Source organism: Triticum aestivum, chromosome 7B (genome assembly GCF_018294505.1).
Source record: "Triticum aestivum cultivar Chinese Spring chromosome 7B, IWGSC CS RefSeq v2.1, whole genome shotgun sequence".
Lineage (NCBI taxonomy): Eukaryota > Viridiplantae > Streptophyta > Magnoliopsida > Poales > Poaceae > Triticum > Triticum aestivum.
This window is the reverse complement of record NC_057813.1, coordinates 7,832,062-7,853,337: the sequence shown is the minus strand read 5'-3', so window position 1 is coordinate 7,853,337 and position 21,276 is coordinate 7,832,062. Positions and strand designations below refer to the sequence as shown.

Below are 21,276 nucleotides of genomic sequence, written 5' to 3'. Positions count from 1 at the left end.
TTTTCACAATTATGGGGATTTTTTAAAGATCTTTTTAAGTGGCAATGTATTCAAAGGGAAGAATAATGTAATTTGAATTACTAAATAATATGGTGCAAGTTTAGCGTGTAGCGATTATACTTTTGATTATAGATGTTATAGTTATATAACAAAGAACATCACAACTAAATTAAGCAACATTTTTATATGGTTAATAACGAGAATTGAACAATAGAAAAAGAAATTGTCATATAAGTATAAAAGTTTAATACAAATATGTAAGGCATGGTATCTTGTGCCTCCGGCCTTGCTTCGACCTCCATGTAGACTCCTGTTTTCAACCATTTGATCTAAATCGTGTGTATATGCTCAGTTATAGAAATTCTCCAATAAAGCGCCCGGCTACTGCCGTCTTACCGGCAAAGTGCCCCTAAATATAGAAAACATCATAACTTGGATTTGTCCAAGCCCTAACGATCCTCCACATTGACCCACCTCGTTGTTGTTCCTCGCCACCGAAGCCATCGCCGACCACAATCAGCACACCTCGTCCACTAGTTTGCCGGCCCCCGTCAAGGTCACGGATGGCCATAAATCTGCACATTCGACTTACACTTTGCGCCTCCACCGAGTGGCGCCGTCCTGTTGCAGCGTGGGCGGCGAGTACATCCTAGAACCCCTTGCAGAGAAACGACGGCTATGTCTCCGAATTTTTCTTATTCTTGTTTGATGCACGCCCCGGATGTGTATGGTGAACTTGTACAATAGAATTGTTGTTTGTTGGCTTGTCGTATAGCTTCAACGTTTAGAATTTGGAAACCATCATTGGTGATTATTGGTTGTGAGTGCAAATGTCGGAAATAAAACGACCAATTAATCATATTGGCAATTGAGACGTTCCTTACATACAACATGATGTAATATAACTCTAGTGCTGCTAGCTTGATGTGTTCTGAAGGTTTTTTTCACCTGATACATGCTAACAATAGCTAGCAGGCCAAAGAATTCATGAATACCATAGCTTGCTCCTCCTCCTTTGAAACCTGGTGCATGTGCATTTTAAATTTTCTTTAACAAAAACAAGCTTTCAAACCTTCATGGACAACTGGAACTCGCATCATCTGCAAACCACTCGTAACTGATTAAGCATGCATCAAATGTGATACAAATAAGACAACAATTCGATAATAAAACAACTTCTCATCCATTACACAGAGTAAAAATTCAATAGAGTACTGAAATGGTATGAATAAGCCCTGCTCTTTTCAAGAGTTGCAGCTATCAAGATGCACCATTTGGAAGCCTTGGAGTTACATTGCATCATGTAAGGATCGCCTAAATTGCATACCAGAACAAACAAGGTAATAAGAAATTATGTCTCCCTGAATTTCTATTCAAGAGTCAAAGCAACTTCCATGCATTTGTTTCTGAATTCCACCCACAATTGTTTACATTCACATTCCTAGCTTCAATTATTTGGGTTCATGGCCGGACACAGGAAACAGGCGCCGACGACCATTCATATTAGGTATTAATTATACCTCTAGAGCCGGACTAGCACAGCTTAGTTGATGTAAATGTAATGAGATCCATCATGTTTATATGAAATCCGGCCGTGCTTGAAGGAATTTCGTCCGGTTAGTTTGAATTGTTAGCCGGATATAGACGGGCAGTGTTGGATGACGGTTTCCCGCATCCATGTTTGCGGACTGGTGCCTCTATCCGTAGACGGATGCACAAAGAAATTTACAGGTTGCCGTTCAAGATGCCCTTAGCCAACACGCCTTTGCGGCCTTTACCTTTCGGTACTGCACTTAGATGTGTAGGTGTAGCTGAACCTCGAAGAATCACTACCGAGTGTCCGTTTTACATCAAATGGTTTTGCTGAAAATTTCATTGGCTACAACCTAGAACTTTGTCATACGCACCCATGGATCATATTTGATGATTCCCAGATTTGAATCATCATTACCTTTTGAAGTGAAGGTTGGATTTATACAGAATCCATGCCACCTCACCATATAAGTATGAATGGGATGACGGCCATTTCTGTATGCAATCATGCATGGGAAAAGACCGCCACACCATTAAACCATGCATGGGAAATGTACATATATCCAACAAATATTGTTACAACATAATAAGTCACATGTATTTTTAGTTTTGGTTCTCATGTTATCAATCTAATTTTTCATCAACCAATTCTCGCAGCAACGCGCGGGGTATTCTCTAGTTTCCCACAATATTTCAGCCGGTTATTGCCTATAAAAAGGCCTATATTTGTCTATGTCTCTCTTACAGAATTGTCCATCTATGCCAGTTCTTCTCGTCTCTAGCAACCTTCTAGCAGGAGGGGAAACTCCACGTCATTGAAGCCATGCAATTTTGATATTTTTGTGCTACTTCTACTTGTCCTTAGCCGTGGCGCCTAAACATGTTCAATCATGTTTTTGAAGATATCATTATTTTTCTTGAAACTATTTTATTTTGCTTTAGACATGTTTCCCACACACTTCATCATGTTTGACAAAAGTATCAAGACACAGATATTTCACTATTTTAATCAACTTTTCAAAGACGGTTCAATGTGTTTCACAGAAAAGAAGTTTGGAATAGCTTTGAACCATGCGGGGAAATCAGAATGACACCAAGGTGGTACGTACAAAATTTATGCGAGTCTTACTATACTTCGCTTAACTATTTTACATGAGTTTCATCATCTTTGTGTTGATATCCTTAATGTTTCAAAAAGAAAATTCATTTCACTTCACATATGTTTTGCACATATTTATGAACGGTCGACAATAATATTACCACTCACATGTTTTGATTGTGCACACACGTTATTTCAATATACTCCAATTCTTTTTTGCGAAAAAATAAATTCCAGTTAAACAAAGATGGGTCGTTGTGTTTTGCACATGTTTTAATGTTTTTCAACAAATACTAGAGGGTGATGTGCGCTTTGCCCCACTGTTCGTGAGCTAAGTCTCTTTTTTCGAGCTATTACAGTAAGAGGTGGGCACTTTTACATCGAAGAATCGAACTGAACTAAGTTGACTAACATTCCTAATTTATTAGGTTTATGGTGTTCGGTTTGGTGTTTTCATTGCTAGTTATTTGTGTTTGGGTTATCCTATATAAACCGAATTGACCATTAGACCATACGAAATGGACCTCCCTTTTGTCTAACTTCCCTATTTTGCTGGCACGTGTAGGCATGGCCCTATGCCGATGTATAATGCACGTCTTCACCAGTTCAATTCACTCGTGCCTCTGCCTCTCAAAATAATAATCCTTGCACTGCGTTTCTTCCACAAATAGATTTTAATTTCTCAATCCAATCACCTTCCAACCTCGAGGTTATATTTATTTCCACTAGGCCTAGCTACAACGCCTCTTCGGCAGGTGCTCATGTTGGCTTGGATCTCCGAAGCCTTATTTTTTCTTTCTAGCTCCCCAGCGCTAGCATGGGTCTCACACCACGAATCACCTGTAGAGCTCGCCGGGGAAGACAGAGAAAGTGGTGACCCGACCACTCAGACCAGAAATAGCAAGTTGGTACGGTGCCACCCACTCACAAACACATGAACTAGAAAACTAATTCACCCCTTCCCTCCACAACCGTAATAAGTCATAACATTGGAGGTCCTATTTAGTGTGCAACGCGTTGAAGGATGACCAAACGAGCACAACCCATGACAGGTGCTTTAGTTGGCTGCCAGTCTCCTTGTTGGTCTCTGCCCATCCGAAGAAGTGGAGAAAAAACAATGAGGAAGGGAAACCCAAATATAGAGAGAATATTAAAAATGATCCAATAAAATAATAATAAAATTAGGGTCGTCTGCTCTAGGGAAGTCAAAGACAAAGCCAAAACTACTACTCCCCGTTTCACAATGTAGTGCGTCCACATTTCCCGAAATCCAAGTTTGACCGTAAATATAACCAACGAGACCGACTGCGACGGGAGCAAAAATTATATCACTGAATTCATATCAAAAATACGAATTCAATAGTATAATTTTTGCTCCTGCCGCAATAGGTATCGTTGGTTAAATTTATGGTCAAACTTAAACCACAATCAGCACATATTTATCAATAATGAATTAATGGTAGATGGATCTAGTCAGGTTGATAAGACACATGAAACAAAGTTGTGCAATGCTCCTTGGTGTTGTCAATGGAATTGAATGTAGAGAAACCAATGATGATCTGCAGACTTTTTCAGGTTGAACAAATAATCCTCGTTTGGATGAAAGATCCAACAGATGCTCCAAGTAAAGATTATTAATACTATATACAACAATCAAGTCACACACGATTACTTACAAGTAACAATGAAAATGGACGAATCCGCAATTCCTCACACATCACAATGAAAAAGCACACATGTACCTCACAAATCAAAGGTAAGGTAACCCTCTCAAACATCACTCTTCACCGAAGAGCTGTAGCCATCCTGGTCATCATAGTATTTGGACCACAACATGATCCCTCCATACTTCCCTGTGCTCTTGATCAATGGGAGAACATCTGACTTTAGATCATCAACTGGGATGAACCCGCTCCCGGCAGCCTGAGGTGACGCCGGGAGGCCGAGGAAGATCTGCTTTGCTGGAACTGTCAACCACTGCTTCCATGCGTCAGCTAGATTGGTAGTGCTACCTGAGGTATACTGACAGGGTGCGTTGTTGTAGAATTGCACCCATACATAGTCAAAGAGGCCGGTGTTGAGAGCGCCACCCACCCACGCATCAGGGAAAGGGCATTGTGGTGCGGCAGTCAGGTAGACTCTCCTGCCGGAGTTGCTGTATCCTTTAAGGAACCTCGCAAGATCGTCCCAATGAAGGGGTGTGCCGCCCTCAATATCGAAGTCAATGCCGTCGAGGACTGCATCGCCGAGAGGCCGCGAAGATGACTTACCTCCCAAGAAGTTGTTCCACAGGTACGTTGCGACATTCTTGGCGTCCTGGGTCGAGGAAAGGTAGTAGCTGCCTGTCCCACCACCGATCGAGAGAATCACCTTGACACCGCGGCTCTGGCATGACTTGATGTCGGAGCTTAGGTTCGCGCAGCCGCCGTTGGTCGGGTCGCAGTGGCCTGCCAGGTTGAGGACCGGCGGTTGGCCATTGCCAAACGCGGCGAGGAAGGCGAGGTTGACAAATTTGTAGTTGCCGGTAGCGCAGGTCTCAGCCAGCGTGCCCTCGCCGCCATTCTGGCCCCAGTAGATGGAAATGCCGCTGGCTTCCGACCCGAGGAACTGCGCCACTATCAGTACCAGCAGTTGCAGCAGGGATGATGATCTGCTAGCCATTTCTATTGCTTCTGTGTATGCCTTGTGCTTTTGCTTCTGTGTGTGATGATCGGAGTTTGGGCTCGGGTGGGTTGGCTTATATACGAGGGGACTCGTAATGTGAAATCAATCTGACACTCCCCGTATTGTTTATGCTCGTACGTGGCTTGTCGGGCACATGGATGGATGAACGCATGTGAATTCGTTCCGCTCTCAGCTTCGAATCAACGGCGACGACGTTGGTGATTTGGAACCACAGCTTCGGCTTGTAAGAGTTTTCTTGTAGTACTAGTTGAACGGAATAACGTGCAAGGCACCAGTCCAGAATAAGAAAAGGTGATCGACAGGGCTGTTTGAATAAAATTACTCAACACAAAAGGCCAAATGGAGAGGAGAGGTGATGGTGATCGATCGTCGACCCGCCCGCCGAGCACGCGCCGGCTCGCGGGCGGAGCAGAACAGTTTTTCAGGGCTAGCGTAGGTGCTATACTGCTATGGGTCAGCGAAGAAGGGTTGCCACCAGGTCAAAACGTACAGTACTTTTTTCGTTCTTCTTTTTAACAAGATAGTACAAATGCCCGTGCATTGCAACGGGCTAAATTATCATGAAACCTCCTCTATGAGACAGTACGCGACATTTCTTATATCCAATTCCGACAAACATTGATAATAAGTTATAATGTTATCGCTTTTCGGAGAATGACACATGGAGGTAAAGAAGCCACTCTAACATCTTTCATCTGATGAAAGAGTAGTGGTGCATGGAATGAAAAACACAAATATTTCTTTATTTTAAAATAATTAAAGAATTTTGAAACCTTTAATCTTTTTATTATAATTGAAGCAAAACGCTTGCCTTCTACCTACCGATTTACAAGTGAGCGTCTGCCGCCTCCTTGATCATCAAATTGGTTCTCCATACAATGATCCCAAGCCAACCTCCACTGTACTTTATATTCTTGCAACTTAACTCATGTTTCAGAATGCAAGACTGGAAAGGGGATAGGGGAGCTAGATCCTTCGCTGGGATAGGGGAGGGCGACTACAGCTGGATCCCGCAGCATCGTCGTCGCAGGCCTATCGGGACGACCGGATGCTAACCCCTTGTGGTGGTGGCGATGACGAGGTCTCCGCCGGCGGTGGCCTCCTCGACTAAAATAGGCATGGACACAGAAACAACTGCTGCCATGGGCAACATCCACCACCAAATTTCGCCGCCGGTCGTCAACCTCCACCTCGCCGCCGCGTGCATCGCCTCTGCTTGACGTTCGTGAGCGTCGCGACCCCGCGCGGACCTCTGCTTGAACCACCTCAGCCGCGTGTGTGCAGCAGAATTCGCATGTGCCCGCCAGGACGTGCGGTCACACACCAACGAGTTTCTGCAACACCGGCGGAGTTGCAAATTCGAACTTAAAAGAATATATGTGGAGCCAATCCAGCAAGTTTGCATAGTTTCGAAGGTTTTACCGGTCCGTGAAGATCAACTAACACGTCTGTCAGATGGAGACTTTTACCTGTCCGTGAATATCCAAACTGCACCTTTTTATTAAATATAAAAAAGGAAAAACAATTACCCTGCGGACCCTAGCTAGCTAACACGTGGGGTGGTCGACTGATAACACACGTTCTCTCGAGACGTTTCTCGCTTGGTCAGTTATCTGTTCCGCGAGTTACCTACACTTCGTCAAGTCATTCCCCACCCCGATACCACCACACGACCACCTCGATCGTCGGGGCTGTCGCTATGCCGGCGTCGCCCGCAGGATCCCCGCTCCCAAGAGAAGCTCCACCACCGCGGAGACACCCCGCCCCCACCCCAAAGCTCCACCACCGCCGCGCCGCCGTTATCCCATCGTCTGGAACTCTGGATCCCACCCACTGTCGCTGGCAACCACCACCACACAGCAGGCCGGTCGCCCCATGTTGTCCCCCCGTTTGTCGTGCGGTCCACAGTCTTCGCTTGGATCCTCGACACCCGCCGTAGCAGGCGACCACCAACACAGCAGGCCGCTATTGATTAGTTTTTTCATTCTATTACCCTCTGCGCTTGTTGATTTCTGATGCGGGGCTTGTTGATTTCTGATGAGGCAAAGTCGCCTGTGTATATAAATTGATTAGATTGGATGCAAAGTGGCGAGGTGGGACTAAATCACGGAACGCCTGGAAATTCTACTTGGAGCAGGAGATTCAATTAAGCGAGATTCGAGAGGTCAGAGGATAATAAATTGATTAGGTTGGATGCAAAGTGGCGAGGTGAGACTAAATCATGACAGAGGAGATTGAGAAGGTTGCATCGAACGCCCAGCCACCGCCGCCTAGCGCCGCCACGTCGGCCTCTGTCCGCCGGGCGCCGAGCCGCTTCCGCCGGGGCCGCTGCTGGCCGGGGCCTCGACCTGCTCTGCCATCCCTTGCGCTGGGCGCTGAGGCCGCCGACGCCTCATGTGTCGTGCATGCCGGCCAGTGGGAAGCCCAATCGTGGCCACTGCAAAACATGGCTGGTGGCCCATTAGAGAAATCTTAGCGATGCGGGCCAAGGCAGAGGTCCAGCTAACCAGGCCAGACGGACGGACAAACATGCTATTAGTACCACCTCGTTTATATTATGATTTTGTCCATACAAATTGGTTGTATAGGACATCCCCAAATTATTAGTACCACCTCGTTTATAAAGAAATTTTATCTATACAAATCACAAAAGCGTATTATGACATGAAAAGAAAGCGTATTGTAACGGTGAACCCGGAGACTCAATCCGTACGGACTGGGATGGCGTGGTTGGATAGTTGCTCAGGCGACGAGCAGCTGCAAACTGGCCCTGTTTTGCGGCTCACGCGGCCATGCATAAGAATAACGCGCTGGCGGTGTGTTGCTCAGAACTCTAGTTCCGGCGTTGTCGTTTATCCCAGCTTTGGCCGCCGGTGATGCATGCATGTTCAGATGGTTAAGCGCTTTGTTGCTTGCTAAATAATGTGGCTTAGGGGATGCTTGAATACGTTTTAGTCTCATGACTAAAACTTGCTAGTCTCACCCATGCTTGGATACAAATACTCACTCCTTTCCGGTTTATAGAGCTTAATTCAAAAATCTCACCAACCAAGGTAGATGGTGAGTGGTGGAATATTTTTTGTAGTTTGCAAAAGCACCTAATTAATGCTCTTATTTTTTTCAAAAAATTATGTTTATCAATGCATTAATTGCAATGCATGCATGCATAAAGTACATGCATTGGTCAATTTTCTCTTAATACTTGCATGCAATGATTTAATGCACCTTGGAATCTGAACATGTGATGGGGAACAACCAAATTGAGCCTTATAAAATGGAAAAAACTAAAATTTTGAGATAAGCCCTATAAACCGGAAAGGGGGAGTACTAAATAAACTAAAATGAGTTAATGAGCATTTATTATCCTCCAAACACTCCAATCCCGAACTCGCATGTGTTAAAGAAGAAGAGTTAAATGAGGAGAGAGATGACTAATCCACATTTTAGTAGGGTTTCCTTGACTAAAACTTTTTAGTCTCAAAACTAGTTCTAGCCTCTCTTTAGTCAGGGATGATTGAAACTTTAGCCTCTAAAAAAGACTAGTTTTAGTCAGACTAAAAATAGTCTCTTGAATTCAAGCATGGCCTTAGGCGGTGTAGTGGTAGGCGTGCAACAAAGTATTCCAATTGATGTCGTGCTCGTATCCCGTATGACTCTTGACTTGTTCCTTTTTCTTGCGCGCAAGCTGGCGCTACAAAGTTAGTCCCATACCGCTTACGGAGTAAGAGTCAGACCTACTTAAAAAGGAGGACAAGGTCAACAGTTTCAAGGATGACAGCTGCATGACGGATTGGGTTTCAAGCGTTAGTCTCATATCTCTTGCTAATAATAAAGCACGGATTGGGTTTTCGGATTCACCGTCACAATACGCTTTTTTCTCATATCATAATACGCTTTTACAATTTATATAGACAAAATCGTAATAAACGAGATGGTACTAATTCCTCTAAAACGCCACTCTAGCGTCTATATGGCCGGGCCCGTTACAACGTACACGTGCGTTCGGTTGGTTTTCCACCAGTGTTTCTACGTGGTTTCGAAATTATGCATAATTTCTAGCTGGTTTCCAACTGTTTTTTTGTTTGTTTATTTGTGGAAAAGCAATAAATGCTTATGAACTAAAAATGGTCCAATTTTTTTAAATAATCATGAATATTAAAAATTAATCATGGATTGTTAAAACCGCATTATGTAAACAGTGTACAATAATGAAGACGATTTTTAATATTTCCAAATAATTAATAATATGTCACCTTTTGTAAAAAAATCTTGTATTTGAAAAGTGCTGATGTATTTTCAAAATATTAATACATTCAAAAAGAAAAAAAGAAAATATATGAAAATAAAAAATTTAAGTGGAAATAAAAATGAAAAATAGGGGAAAAACTAAATGAGATTTTGTTCTAGAACATAAAAGTAAATCCACTTTGTCGCTTACGCGACAAGATGTCGGCATGTTGCACAACCCACACGCTGCTATAGGCCGGCCCATGGACCTGGTTTTTTTTTTGTAGTCCATCTTCTAGAAAATATTTAAACTTCTAGAAGGAATACATGAAAAGAATTAGATTTTATTTATTTTCATGCACATTTTCAACTAGTTTTTTTAGACAAACACTTTTCAACTAGTTGCGGGTTACCTCTGCTAGAGTCACATATGAGGCCTTGCGGACCAGGCACACATGGTGCATTCGCTCAGAAGGAGACTACATTAGTGTTTCCCCCTTTTTTTTTCATTATTTGCCCCTTTCGTCTTTCTTTTATCATCTTGTCTTGGTTTTCTCATGCACAAGTTGCACCTAGAGTACAAGTTGTACTGCCCCTGCAGTACAAATTGTATCGTTCAAGAAGAACAAGTCGCACCGCACGCGAGTAAAGCTGTAAAGCTTGCATCGGAAATACAAGTTGCAGTGGAGGGAGCACGTGTTGCACCATGTCAGGAGTATAGGTTATGCTACGGAGTACAAGTTTCATTTCGTGTGGAGCACAAGTTACATCTAAGAGTACATGTTGTACTGCACGGAGAGCACAAGTTGCATTGTGCAGAGAGTACATGTTACACCGAGGAGTACAAGTTGTACTCCATGGTGAGAGCATGTTGTATTGATGGGAATACAAGTTTAACTACGTTAGAGGATACTAATCGCGAGGAGTACACGTATCCTATCTTGTGAGTACATGTAAGTTATTCTAGGGAGGGCAAGTTTGTAATAATATATTTGAAAGCACAAGTCTTGCCCGGAAAAAAGTTCGTTGATCAACCTTTTGCGAAGTTGCCGCTGCAAGGAACACAATCATGATAATAGTGTATAATTCGGCCGCTTGGTTTAACAGATTTTTCATTCAGAAAAATTGATAAAAAGGCGCCAACCCAATGAAAAAAAAACCTAACTACCTGGTGGCGACAAGTACCGTACATGCATTTCGCCACTTGTTGCCACCAAAGGAGTTTGGGAGTACCATTTGCAACTGGTGCCCCTATTTGATGCACTTTGAGCCAAAAAATCGAGGTGACATACAGGAGGGGAATAGCGCCTTCATTGGGCCAGAACCGTAGAGACATGGATTAAGCTACTATAATGAGTGCTTTTTTCCGGTTTCGGCTTTCTACTATTTGCACTTTTTTGAAGCTTTTGAACATTAAAAAAAGATTTGAATATGTACTACAAATTTGTGAACATTTTGAAAATTCAAAATATTTTTATAAAACTAGAATCATTTTAAAATAAAAAGGTAACATAAAAGTAAATAAAAATAGGAAAACCCCGATAAGGACTGATAGATAAAACAACGAGCAAAAACAAGATAGTACCTTTTTCTTAGCAGAAGAAATAACCTTACAGTCGCTCGCTGCTGCTCATTCGTCGTTGTAGGTTCGATTGCTCTGCTACGTTTTTTTCGTTTGTTTTACCATTGCTTTTTCTTTGGGTTTTCATTTTTCTTTCGTTGTAATTTGTTTTTTAATTGATTTTCTATGTTTTTAATCTTTCTTCTTTTATACCATTAGTTTTCTTTTGTTTATTTTTTGGTTTTCTTCATAGTCTTTGGTTTTCTTTACTTTGTCTTTTGTTTCTTTGCAGGTTTTAATTGGTTTTCTTTTTTCTAACACATATCTACTTTTGTCAGTACACAATGTATATTTTCTACGACAGACATGATTTTTAAAATATACTTTGGACATTTTCAAAGACGTGATGTATATATTTTCTAAGTACATGTTTTGAAAAAAAAATGAATACACAATAAAATTTCCAAATACACGTGTGTATTTTTAATGGCAATAAACATTTTTTACATTATATATTTTTTTAGAAAAAAATCACAGATATCTTTTGGCAACACCTGAATATTTCTTTAAAATGTCAAGTGTACACTTTTATAATCAAAATAAAAACAATATTGCAAAAAAATACATTGTATACATAATTTTTTAAATGTCACAACCATTTATTTGAATAGCTGATGTTTCTTGCAAATGTCAAATACATTTATTAATGGTACAATTGTTTTACATTATGAAAATTTTTTCTAACATTGTATACACTTTTCTTAAACGACACCAACACATTTTCGGAAGTCATGAACATTTTTTAAAATGTGAAATAAATTTTATAGAAATAGGAAAATAAATTTTTATATTGTATTAACATTTTATAAAATCATTTATATTTTTGAAACACGTGAATTTTTTAATTTTCACAGACATTTTTTCTTATAATTGGTTAACATTTTTCTATAGATGTTTACACTTTCAAATGAATGATTAACATTTTCAAAATTTATGTAAAATATTTTTAATATATATATATATATATGACATTTATATATGTAAAATCTTATATATATTTTGTTGTAAGATAATTCAAAGTGAGTTGCATGAAAGTTTTGCAAGTTGGGCCATGGTTTTATTATATCTGTGAAATGCGTACATATTTGTACGTAAAAATGAACATACTTAAAATACAATACATACTACCTAAAAAGTATTATACATACTACCTAAACATTTTTATATACTATATACTACGTGTATATAGTCTCCGCTTTGATAGATAGTATATACAACATACAAAACTGAAGTGGTGGTAAGTATCACCGGTGGTAGCAAAAATTTGTCCTATATATATACATGTATAATTGATTTTATGCCCCTAGTTGGGTCACAGTCGCCAGCTTTAACCCTAGTTTCCAAAAACACTCGTTCCCGCCCAAACCACTTCGCTTCTCTTATGATTTTGCCCTCTAACCGTTTGACCTTTACTTTGAAAACTTCATAAAAAAGTTCATATCAACTCAAAAAAATTCAAATAAGATATCGAGATGTTCAGAAAACATCACCTATTTGTGCATGCCATTTGCATTCTTGACAAAAATGTTGGAAAGTCCGCATCTAAGTTTGAGCTCTTATGATCTCAACACAAACAGTAAAATTTAAAAAAAAATCAAAAAAATGTGGTGAGATTGGACTAGTGTTTTAGGTGCTTGCCAAGTTTCATCAGGGGATGACATTCGTGAAAGTCGTGGCAAAAAAAAAGCAAAATTAATGCTTTGAAACAAATTCATTTTGGAGTGTTGGTTTTTTTGCCACGACTTCCACAATTGTCATTCCTTGATGACACTTCGCAAGAACCTAAAACATTACCACCAAATTCTTTTAGAAATTTTTAGAATTTTTTTCCTTTTTTTACATTTTACTATTTGTGTTGAAATCATAAGAGCTCAAACTCAAATGGGGACTTGCCAACATTTTTTCGTGAATACGAATGACATGCACATATAGATGATGTTTCTATGAACATTTTGATATCTTATTTGAATTTTTCCTAGTTAGTACAAATTTTTTATGAAGTTTTCATAGTGATGGTCAAAGGGCAAATGCATAAGAGGAGTGAAGTGGCTTGGGCAGAACCAAAGGGTTTTTCGAAATTAGGGGTAAAACTGTCGAGTGAGACACACCTAAGGGCACCAAATTATTTAACTCATATATATGTTCTTCACCCATATATAGATCGACTATTCATCACCCAAGGTGCAGAATAATTTATTCTTTGCCCGAGGTAATGTTACAATCGTTTTATAAATAAATTATATTAGAAATATAAATAGTTACATTCATATTGATTCATTACGTAAAATTTAGCATAGAAACTAAAATATAGGTCATAAGACCATGAAATTTGCATTTTATGTACATTTTACACTACATTTTTACAATTGTAATTCTATATAACATAAAATATTTTTTACGATGATTATATCATTTCTTACATTTTCTTTATTACGTCTAAAATAAGACAAAATTTATGGAACGTGAAATTACAATGCATTGATGTTAACACAGAGGGGGTGAAGAATCACTATTTTTCACCCAGGGTGACGAATAATCAATGCCTGTGTGTGTGTTTTTAGAATATTTTGAATATAAACAATACTAAAAATAAGGCAAAAGACAAAAACAAAAATGTGAAAAAACAAAAACCATGAGCGACACCAGCATGACACTGCCATGTAGTTACTGGGCCAGCCCAGCAATGCCTCCCTGCAAGTGACCCTGCACTAGAAGTCGTTGCGGATGGACGTGAGCAACTAGTTGACGAGCGCTCCTTCGAAAGCCCCGCAAGGATCACTTGCGCGTGGGCTGGGAACGCGCCACTTGCGCACTCTCAGACGCCGCCACGTGTCGCGCTCTGGACGCTCTCTCCGGATTTTATTTTTTTATTTTTCCGCACGCATTTTTAGCTTTTTAAGATTTTTTTGTTTTTATTTTTACTTTTTGGTTTTCTACTTGTCTTCCTTAGCTTTTGGAAACAAAAAAATTCAAAAAAAATCGCGAAAAAACGTGTTTTTTTCACGAGAGGCATGGTTTTGCTTTCGCGAGAAATACGGCCGTGCCTCTCGAAAACGGGAAAAAACACGTTTTCTGTTTTTTTCCTTCCGTGAGAGCCACGGCCGTGCCTCTCGGAAACGAAAAAAATACGTTTTCTGTTTTGTTTTCTTTCACGAGAGGCACGGCCGTGCCTCTCGGAAACGATAAAAAACGTGTTTTCTATTATTATTTATCCATGAGAGGCACAGTTTTGCATCCGCGAGAGACACGGTTGTGCTTTCGCGAGAAGCACGGCCGTGCCTCTTTCGGAAATGGAAAAAACCGTGCTTCCAGTGCAGTTATTTTGTCTAGTTTTTTTCATGAAAAAAAGTTCGTTAAAACCTATCAACATGGGATCTAATTTTGTAGATGTCGACGCGGGGAATCCAACGGTAAAAATAGTTTGAGATTTGGATGCACGGTTTAGGAGATAAAATGTTTTAAAAAACAGATCTACGAAAAAAGGGAAAACTCACAGGTTGCGACAAGTGATGCACCTGTAGCGCCCCACTTGTCACAACCTGAAATGATGAAAGTGGTCTTAATACTCCCTCCGTTCCTAAATACTTGTCTTTTTAGAGATTTCAACAAATAACTACATACGGCGTAAAATGAGTGAATCTACATTTTAAAATATGTCTACATACATCCGTATGTTGAGTCCATTTGAAATGCCTAGAAAGACAAGTATTTGGGAACGGAGGGAGTACTTTTTAATTAGTGATTTTGCGGACGGACACATACCCACACCCTTGGCTAACCCGGTAATGGGTATTATCGGCCCTCGAGTGTTCGGCTCCCTTGATCCGGCCCATACATGCATGATGCATCCTTGAATTCATTCATGCATTTTGTTTAGAGGAAATAATCCCCTTGTGGTGACCTTGAGAAGTCACTTTTGATGCCCTGGGAGTGTGTCAAGTAGTGTGTCTAGCCGTCGCCACATGTCGCATGCTAGGTGCTTCCTTTGAATTTTGTTTTTTGTTCTTCTGTATGTGTTTTCTGTTTTTTAGCTTTTTTCAGCTTTCGGTTTTCACCCGGTTTTCACTAGGTTATGGAGAAATATTTCCCGGTTTTCTTTTTGCATGAAAAAAAATGTGCTTCTTGAAAAGGAAAAAGATTACTTTGCTTTCATGATAAACACGGATTTGCTTCTCGTGTAGATACCGATTTGGTTTTGCGAGAAGCACAACTTCTAAATTTGCTTCTTTTGGTGGTACACATATGCTTCGGCGAGAAGCACAACTTCACAAATTTACTTCGCCTGAAGGCACATGTGTGCTTCTTGTGGAAGTATAGATTTGCTTCCGCGAGAAGCACAGTTGTGTGTCTGACTTCGGTTTTTCTTCTGGGTTTTTTCGTGAAAAAAATTCATTGAAACGTACTAACATGATATCTAGTTTCGGAGAACTCGATGCAAGAAATTCAATGGTGAAAATGATTTAGTATTCTCTCATTCCTCGGTCCGTGTGTGACTCTGCATGTACCAAATACTTCGTACTCGACTTGTAACCTGCTGATTGCCCATACCCACTACTCTCTCTATAAAAAAATATAAGAGCATTTAGATGACTACGATTTCTACTTTAGTGATCTAGACAGTCTTACATTTCTTTCAGGACAGTAGTAGTACTGCAGCAGAAGTATCGGTCGCGGTGGCAAGTGGGGCGACCTCGCATTGATTTCCACCCAAATTATCCAGTGTACTCAATCGGACCGATTCTGCAGTGACCTGGATGCATGTGTGGCCCATCGATGATTCATTGGAAGCTCAAATGGAGGAGCTCCGTCGTCCCAGCTACAGAGGACGCCTACGTAGCCACTCCAGTTAAGACTGAATCGCTGGAGCAATTTATTCGCGATCCACCGGAAAGCGGGCGGCTCCTTAATCCGGCATGATGCGGCCTGTCCTCTTTATTGTTTAATTTCGGCGACGAGCCGTCCGATCAAGACCTTGACGACCAAGATCAGTGAAGCACACGTGAAGAACCAGTGTGTTATTAAGGTAGAGGTACATTACCAGCTAACCGTATCATGGCATCATGGGGTTCTGTAGACTACCATTTAAGGTAGAGGTACAATATTTTCAAGTGTACTGCATGTCCGTTTTTTTCAAGGCCAGGCTAGTACGATATTGTTAGTGCCAGTGCATGGTATGCTCGGAGATGATCTTGGTTCCATTGTACGTACGTACAGCACAGTTCGAGGTTTCCAGCAACAGCTAGACTGCTTGCTACTGGCGCAAGTTCGGAATCCCTATCTGCTTGCTTGCTGGTACTGCAGTCCAGAAGGTAATCAGCCATCGCTAATTGAGCTAGCTAGGCCGTATGCATCGACCAGATACAGAGGCCGGGGGTAGTCCTTCTTTTCGAAAAAAATTGAGCTAGCTAGGCACAGGCAAAGAAACTTTTTTTGTTTTCTTTCTTCAGTTTGATTTGGCTGGGTACAGTCAGCGAGGCGCAGTACCCTGGAAACAATCTTATCCTCGCACACGCGCACACACACACACGCACACACACATACGCGCGCGCACACACACACACAAGAATGTGTGATTGGTTCAGAAGTTGAAAGAAGAAGACTGCGGCATTGCTCGCTAACTAGTTAAGCTCTTCTTTCTAACTAAACGAATAGTCGTTGAACTTTGAAGTTTGAACACGACGTCCGGAGTGTCAAAGTCACCGCTTGATCCTTGACAAGCGACAAGGCAGCCTGCAGGCACGAATGGCATGCGTAGCCGTGCACGCCTGGTTCTCGGATAAGAAGGCATCATTCTATTCTTACAGGGATCGCCGTCGTTGGAGAGACGGAGCTTTCCATGACACTGAACTTATAAACGAACAAAAATCTCGTACCAATATGTCCTCCCTGATTAATTATTTTCGCGAGACATCTTATTCAGGGTCTCACCAATAACTCTATAACTGATCTCCTAGACTGGCAGGCACATTCCCTGAATCTGCAGCCAGATGGATCGCCAGGACTCCAACAATTAAGTAGTGCTAATTGCACATCATGATCAAACTTAACGCTAAATAAACCAACGAGATCGACGTCATTTTCAGATAGTTAGATGTATACCACTAAGGTACCTGCAGGGACTGACAAATTAACTCTTCACTTGGCAGTTCATCAACATAATTCTCTGTGCCATAATGGAATGAGCAGTGCTAGCTCTATCCAGTCTTCCTACAAAAAAAGATTGTTGCAAAATTGGGAACTCTAGCTAGCTAGTGTCTTACTCGGTGTTGAAAAATATTGCCCGCTTTTTTTATCAGTCAGGACTCTGAAGTAATTGACTGGGGCATTCATTTAATATGGTATCAGAGTCAAGAGGTCTCAAGTTCAAGACCCTGTCAGCGCATTATTAGAAAAAATAATTATGCGGCCTACATCAATTTCACATTAATTTGCACTTTTGAAGTAACTGATTGACTAGAGCATAAATTCAATACTCGGTACATCTGAGAACGGAGATGTTTCTACAATATTCATTCGAGACTCCTGCGCACCCGTACTTCCTGGTGTTCCAACGATTAACCAAATTGCTGCAACAATCATTCAAAATGTCAGTATCATAAAATTAAAGCGATGACAGTTGAAGGAATTCCAATATAATTCCTCTCTCTCCTTTCGAAAAGTTTTGAGGTTGCTTCCCTGTCACGGCTCGGACCTAATGCCATGGGCGTTATGAAAGAGAGAGGAGTGGTTAGCATGGGAGTTATATTGGGCCGGAAGGTATGGCACGTACGACGTTGATGTGTTTTCGCTTGCAAGACACAGTACCGATATCGATCAGCCTATGCATGCATGCATTCTCAAAGGCAAACGACGGCCCTGGTTGCTCCCCTAGTCCACGCTAATTAATCAGAAACGTACCGGAGCGTCTGTCCATTAGCGAATCGTCAAAGGGAAAGAAGAAGAAGAAATGGTTCTTGGCCCCCGCTGCTGCTGCCGCCGCCGCCGCCGCTTAATAACTAACTAGGAGTAGCTGCTAGAGTGTTAGTGGTTACGTATGTACCTGCTCCCTTGTCCTGAAGCTCAAGTTGATGACCAGAATTATTTTTCTGGTGCCGCATGGAATTAAATAGGTTTGTTTGGTAGGCAGGAGGACCGCCTGGTTAGGTTAAGCTAATGGCGAAGCTGCTAATTATGCCTAGTAGCCAGGGTGCTCATGGTCATATGCATGCCTTTTCTCAGGAACTTGTGACCGCGAGAGGATTAAGCAATCGAAGCTGGCCCATATAATCTTTATTCGTTTTATTTAACTAACCACTGTCTAACGCCATCTGTGCTGAATCGTTACGCCACGTCAGCAAATTTGGGTCCCACCTGTCATAATCATCATCAAATGGATCAAAGCCGCCAACTAGTGTTTTTTGCAAAAAAATTAGGCTCAGAATTAGTGGTTTTTGGCACAAAGCTGTAGAATTGGGGTTTCTGCAACCCTATCCTTCAATGTCGATGTTTTTTGTAATTCACTCGACCGCGAGAGGAGCAAGGAATCGAAGCTGGCCCATATAATCTTTATTCATTTTATTTAGCTTGATGATGATCACCTTGGCTACTGATGTGATGGCGCGTTGCACGGCAGCTCTCACTCTACCACTCTATCAGCAGATGAACCTTGGCTACTGACGCATTAGTCAAAGCACGGTCACAACGAGCAAGCACATCATGCATGCATCCAGGTCAAACACTCCAACGACCTGACCAAACCGTTGTCGACCCTCTTCTGTTGCGTTTAAAACGTTGTTTTCTTGCTGTTTTGGATAACAAAGCACAATGCCCTTAAGCAAGCCCAGAGCCCTCAACCCAACTCAAGTAGTCACTAGGTTTGTTTAATTATCTACTAAGTATACTATACATTTCAACAATAATAATTAACCTAGTAGCTATGGAAACATCAGTGGGTTGCGTTCGTTGACCACCCTCTCGAAACATTTTTCTCCCTTGGATCCACCCCGTTGGGACAAGTCTGGCCCATCCATATCCATCCAGAGTGCCAAGTTAGCTCAAGAATATGACACGCCATCCACCCGGCAAACACCAGCAGTTGCACCCGCGTCCACGAGCCATGCTTAGCATGGATGCCCTATGCTTCCACTTCCTCCATATCATCCGGTAATGGAGTTGTTGCCGGCTACATACACATCTCTCCTCTCCCCATTACGTTAAGTATGGTTGCCAATGTACGGAGATATTCGTTGAACTGTGAACACGACGTCCAGGGTCAGGGTGTCCAAGTCACTAGTTGATCCTTGACAACTGAGGCTGGATGGCATGCGTAGCCATGCACGCCTGGTTCTTGGATGAGAAGGCATCGATCATTTTAGTTTGGCAGGGATCGCCATCGTTGGAGAGACGGAGCTTTCCGTGCATGACAGATAACTTAAACAATGGATCTCTCGTACTAATATGGCTTGACTGATTATTTTCGTGAGACATCTTGTGGAGGTTCTCGTTACCAATAATGTAACGACCCTGTTTCTAGTTAATCCAGGCTGGCAGGTCCGTTCCCTGACGCTGCAGTCAGATGGGTCGCTAGGACTCCAACGATTAGGTGATGGTGCTAATTGTACGAAGACTCAAAGCTAAATGAAACCAACGAGATCGATCGACGTCATTTTCAGATTAGGTGATTGCGTGTGTTGCCAGCGCATGTGTGCGTGTGGTTGTGTTCACCGCAAGACCATGGTAGTGCCTGTAGTGGGCGTAGTGGCAAGAGTAGTGGCACACGATCTAGCCGTGGCTGCGGTCATGTAACTGTATATAAGCCCAGCCTCTGAGCTAATGCAATGTGTGTTGAATCTCCTCTTCCTCTAACAGGCAGTTAATTGCTAGCTAGCATGCACGACACACATGCTCATCAACAGAATTATCTGTTCCTGTAGAATTCATGCAAAGTCGTGCGAGGCTCTAGTCGTACCTGTACTTTTATTGGAAGATGCATGTATTTTGTGAAGAAGAAAGAGAGTATAATGCCGATGATGGCATGACCAGAAGATGGTGTTCCAACTTGTAATCGAAATGCTGCAACAACCACCATTCAAAATGTCAATGTCATACCCATGCAGGGCACCACATAGAACTAAGGTTTGGCAGTTGAAGAAATTCCAATGTATATTTTCCCTCTTTTCCTAAAAGTTTCATGTTGCTTCTCTGTCACGGCTCAGACCTAATGCCACGGGCGTTAGGAGAGAGAGAGAGAGAGAGATAAGAGTTGTTATCATGGAAGTTATACTCGTTGGTGTGTGTTCGCTTGCAAGACACAGTATCAACCAGCATATGCATGCATGCCGCCGATAACGACGGCCATCGTTGCTCCGCTAGTCCACGCTAATTATTCAGAAACGTACCGGAGCGGCTGTCCAAGGAAACCAAGAAGAAATGGTTCTTGCCCGCCGCCGCTGATGCTGCTACCTAACTATGAGTGAGTGTTAGTGGTACGTACCTGCTCCTCTTGTCCTGGAGCTAGCTGCTAGCAATAGCAAGCAGCTCAAGTTCATGTCTGGAATTATTTTTCTGGCGCGGCATGGAATTAAATGGTTTTTCTCCGCCAAAAAAATGGAATTAAATGGTTTTGTTTGGTAGGCAGGACGGCCGGCCGGTTAGTTAAGCTAATGGCACTTGTCTAAACAACTGATTAGGTTTGTTAATTGCATAATCAGAGTACTAGTAGTCTAGTAGCCAAGCCAGGTGCTCATGTTGCAAGGAATCCATAGAAGAAAAGAAAAGAAAAAAATGTGTAAGGAATCGAAGCTGTCAAGAGATGTCGCTGCCTGGCTTGACGTCGGTCTGCAGCTGGTCTCGACTCATCATAACCAGATAATCTTATTTAACTGGCTTGATGTTGATAACCGGCCTTGGCTACCGACGATGCATGTGATGGTGCAACGCACGGCAGCTCTCGCCATCTCTGCAGATGTACATGCATGTCACCAAGGCTGACGCATTAGTCAAAGCACGGTCACAACAAAGCACATGCAAGAATGCCTGCACCGGTGTCTGATCAAGATCGAACACTCCAACGACCTGACCGGTCCGTTGACGGTCGGTGTTGTTTTATCTGCGACGCTTGAAACGTTGTTTT

The 21,276-nt window shown here is 41.9% G+C and overlaps 1 protein-coding gene across 1 annotated transcript; it reads right to left on the bottom strand.

Annotated features, from left to right (window-relative positions):
• Positions 1 to 4,402: 4,402 nt before the first annotated feature.
• On the bottom strand, positions 4,403 to 5,293 carry LOC123163156 (acidic endochitinase-like). Its single transcript, XM_044580912.1, has one exon. The coding sequence runs from the start codon at positions 5,291 to 5,293 to the stop codon at positions 4,403 to 4,405; it is 891 nt and encodes a 296-aa protein (XP_044436847.1).
• Positions 5,294 to 21,276: the final 15,983 nt, after the last annotated feature.

What these genes read in the sequence shown, in the direction of transcription:
- LOC123163156 (XM_044580912.1), bottom strand. Translation starts at nt 5,293, where the DNA reads ATGGCTAGCAGATCATCATCCCTGCTGCAACTGCTGGTACTGATAGTG.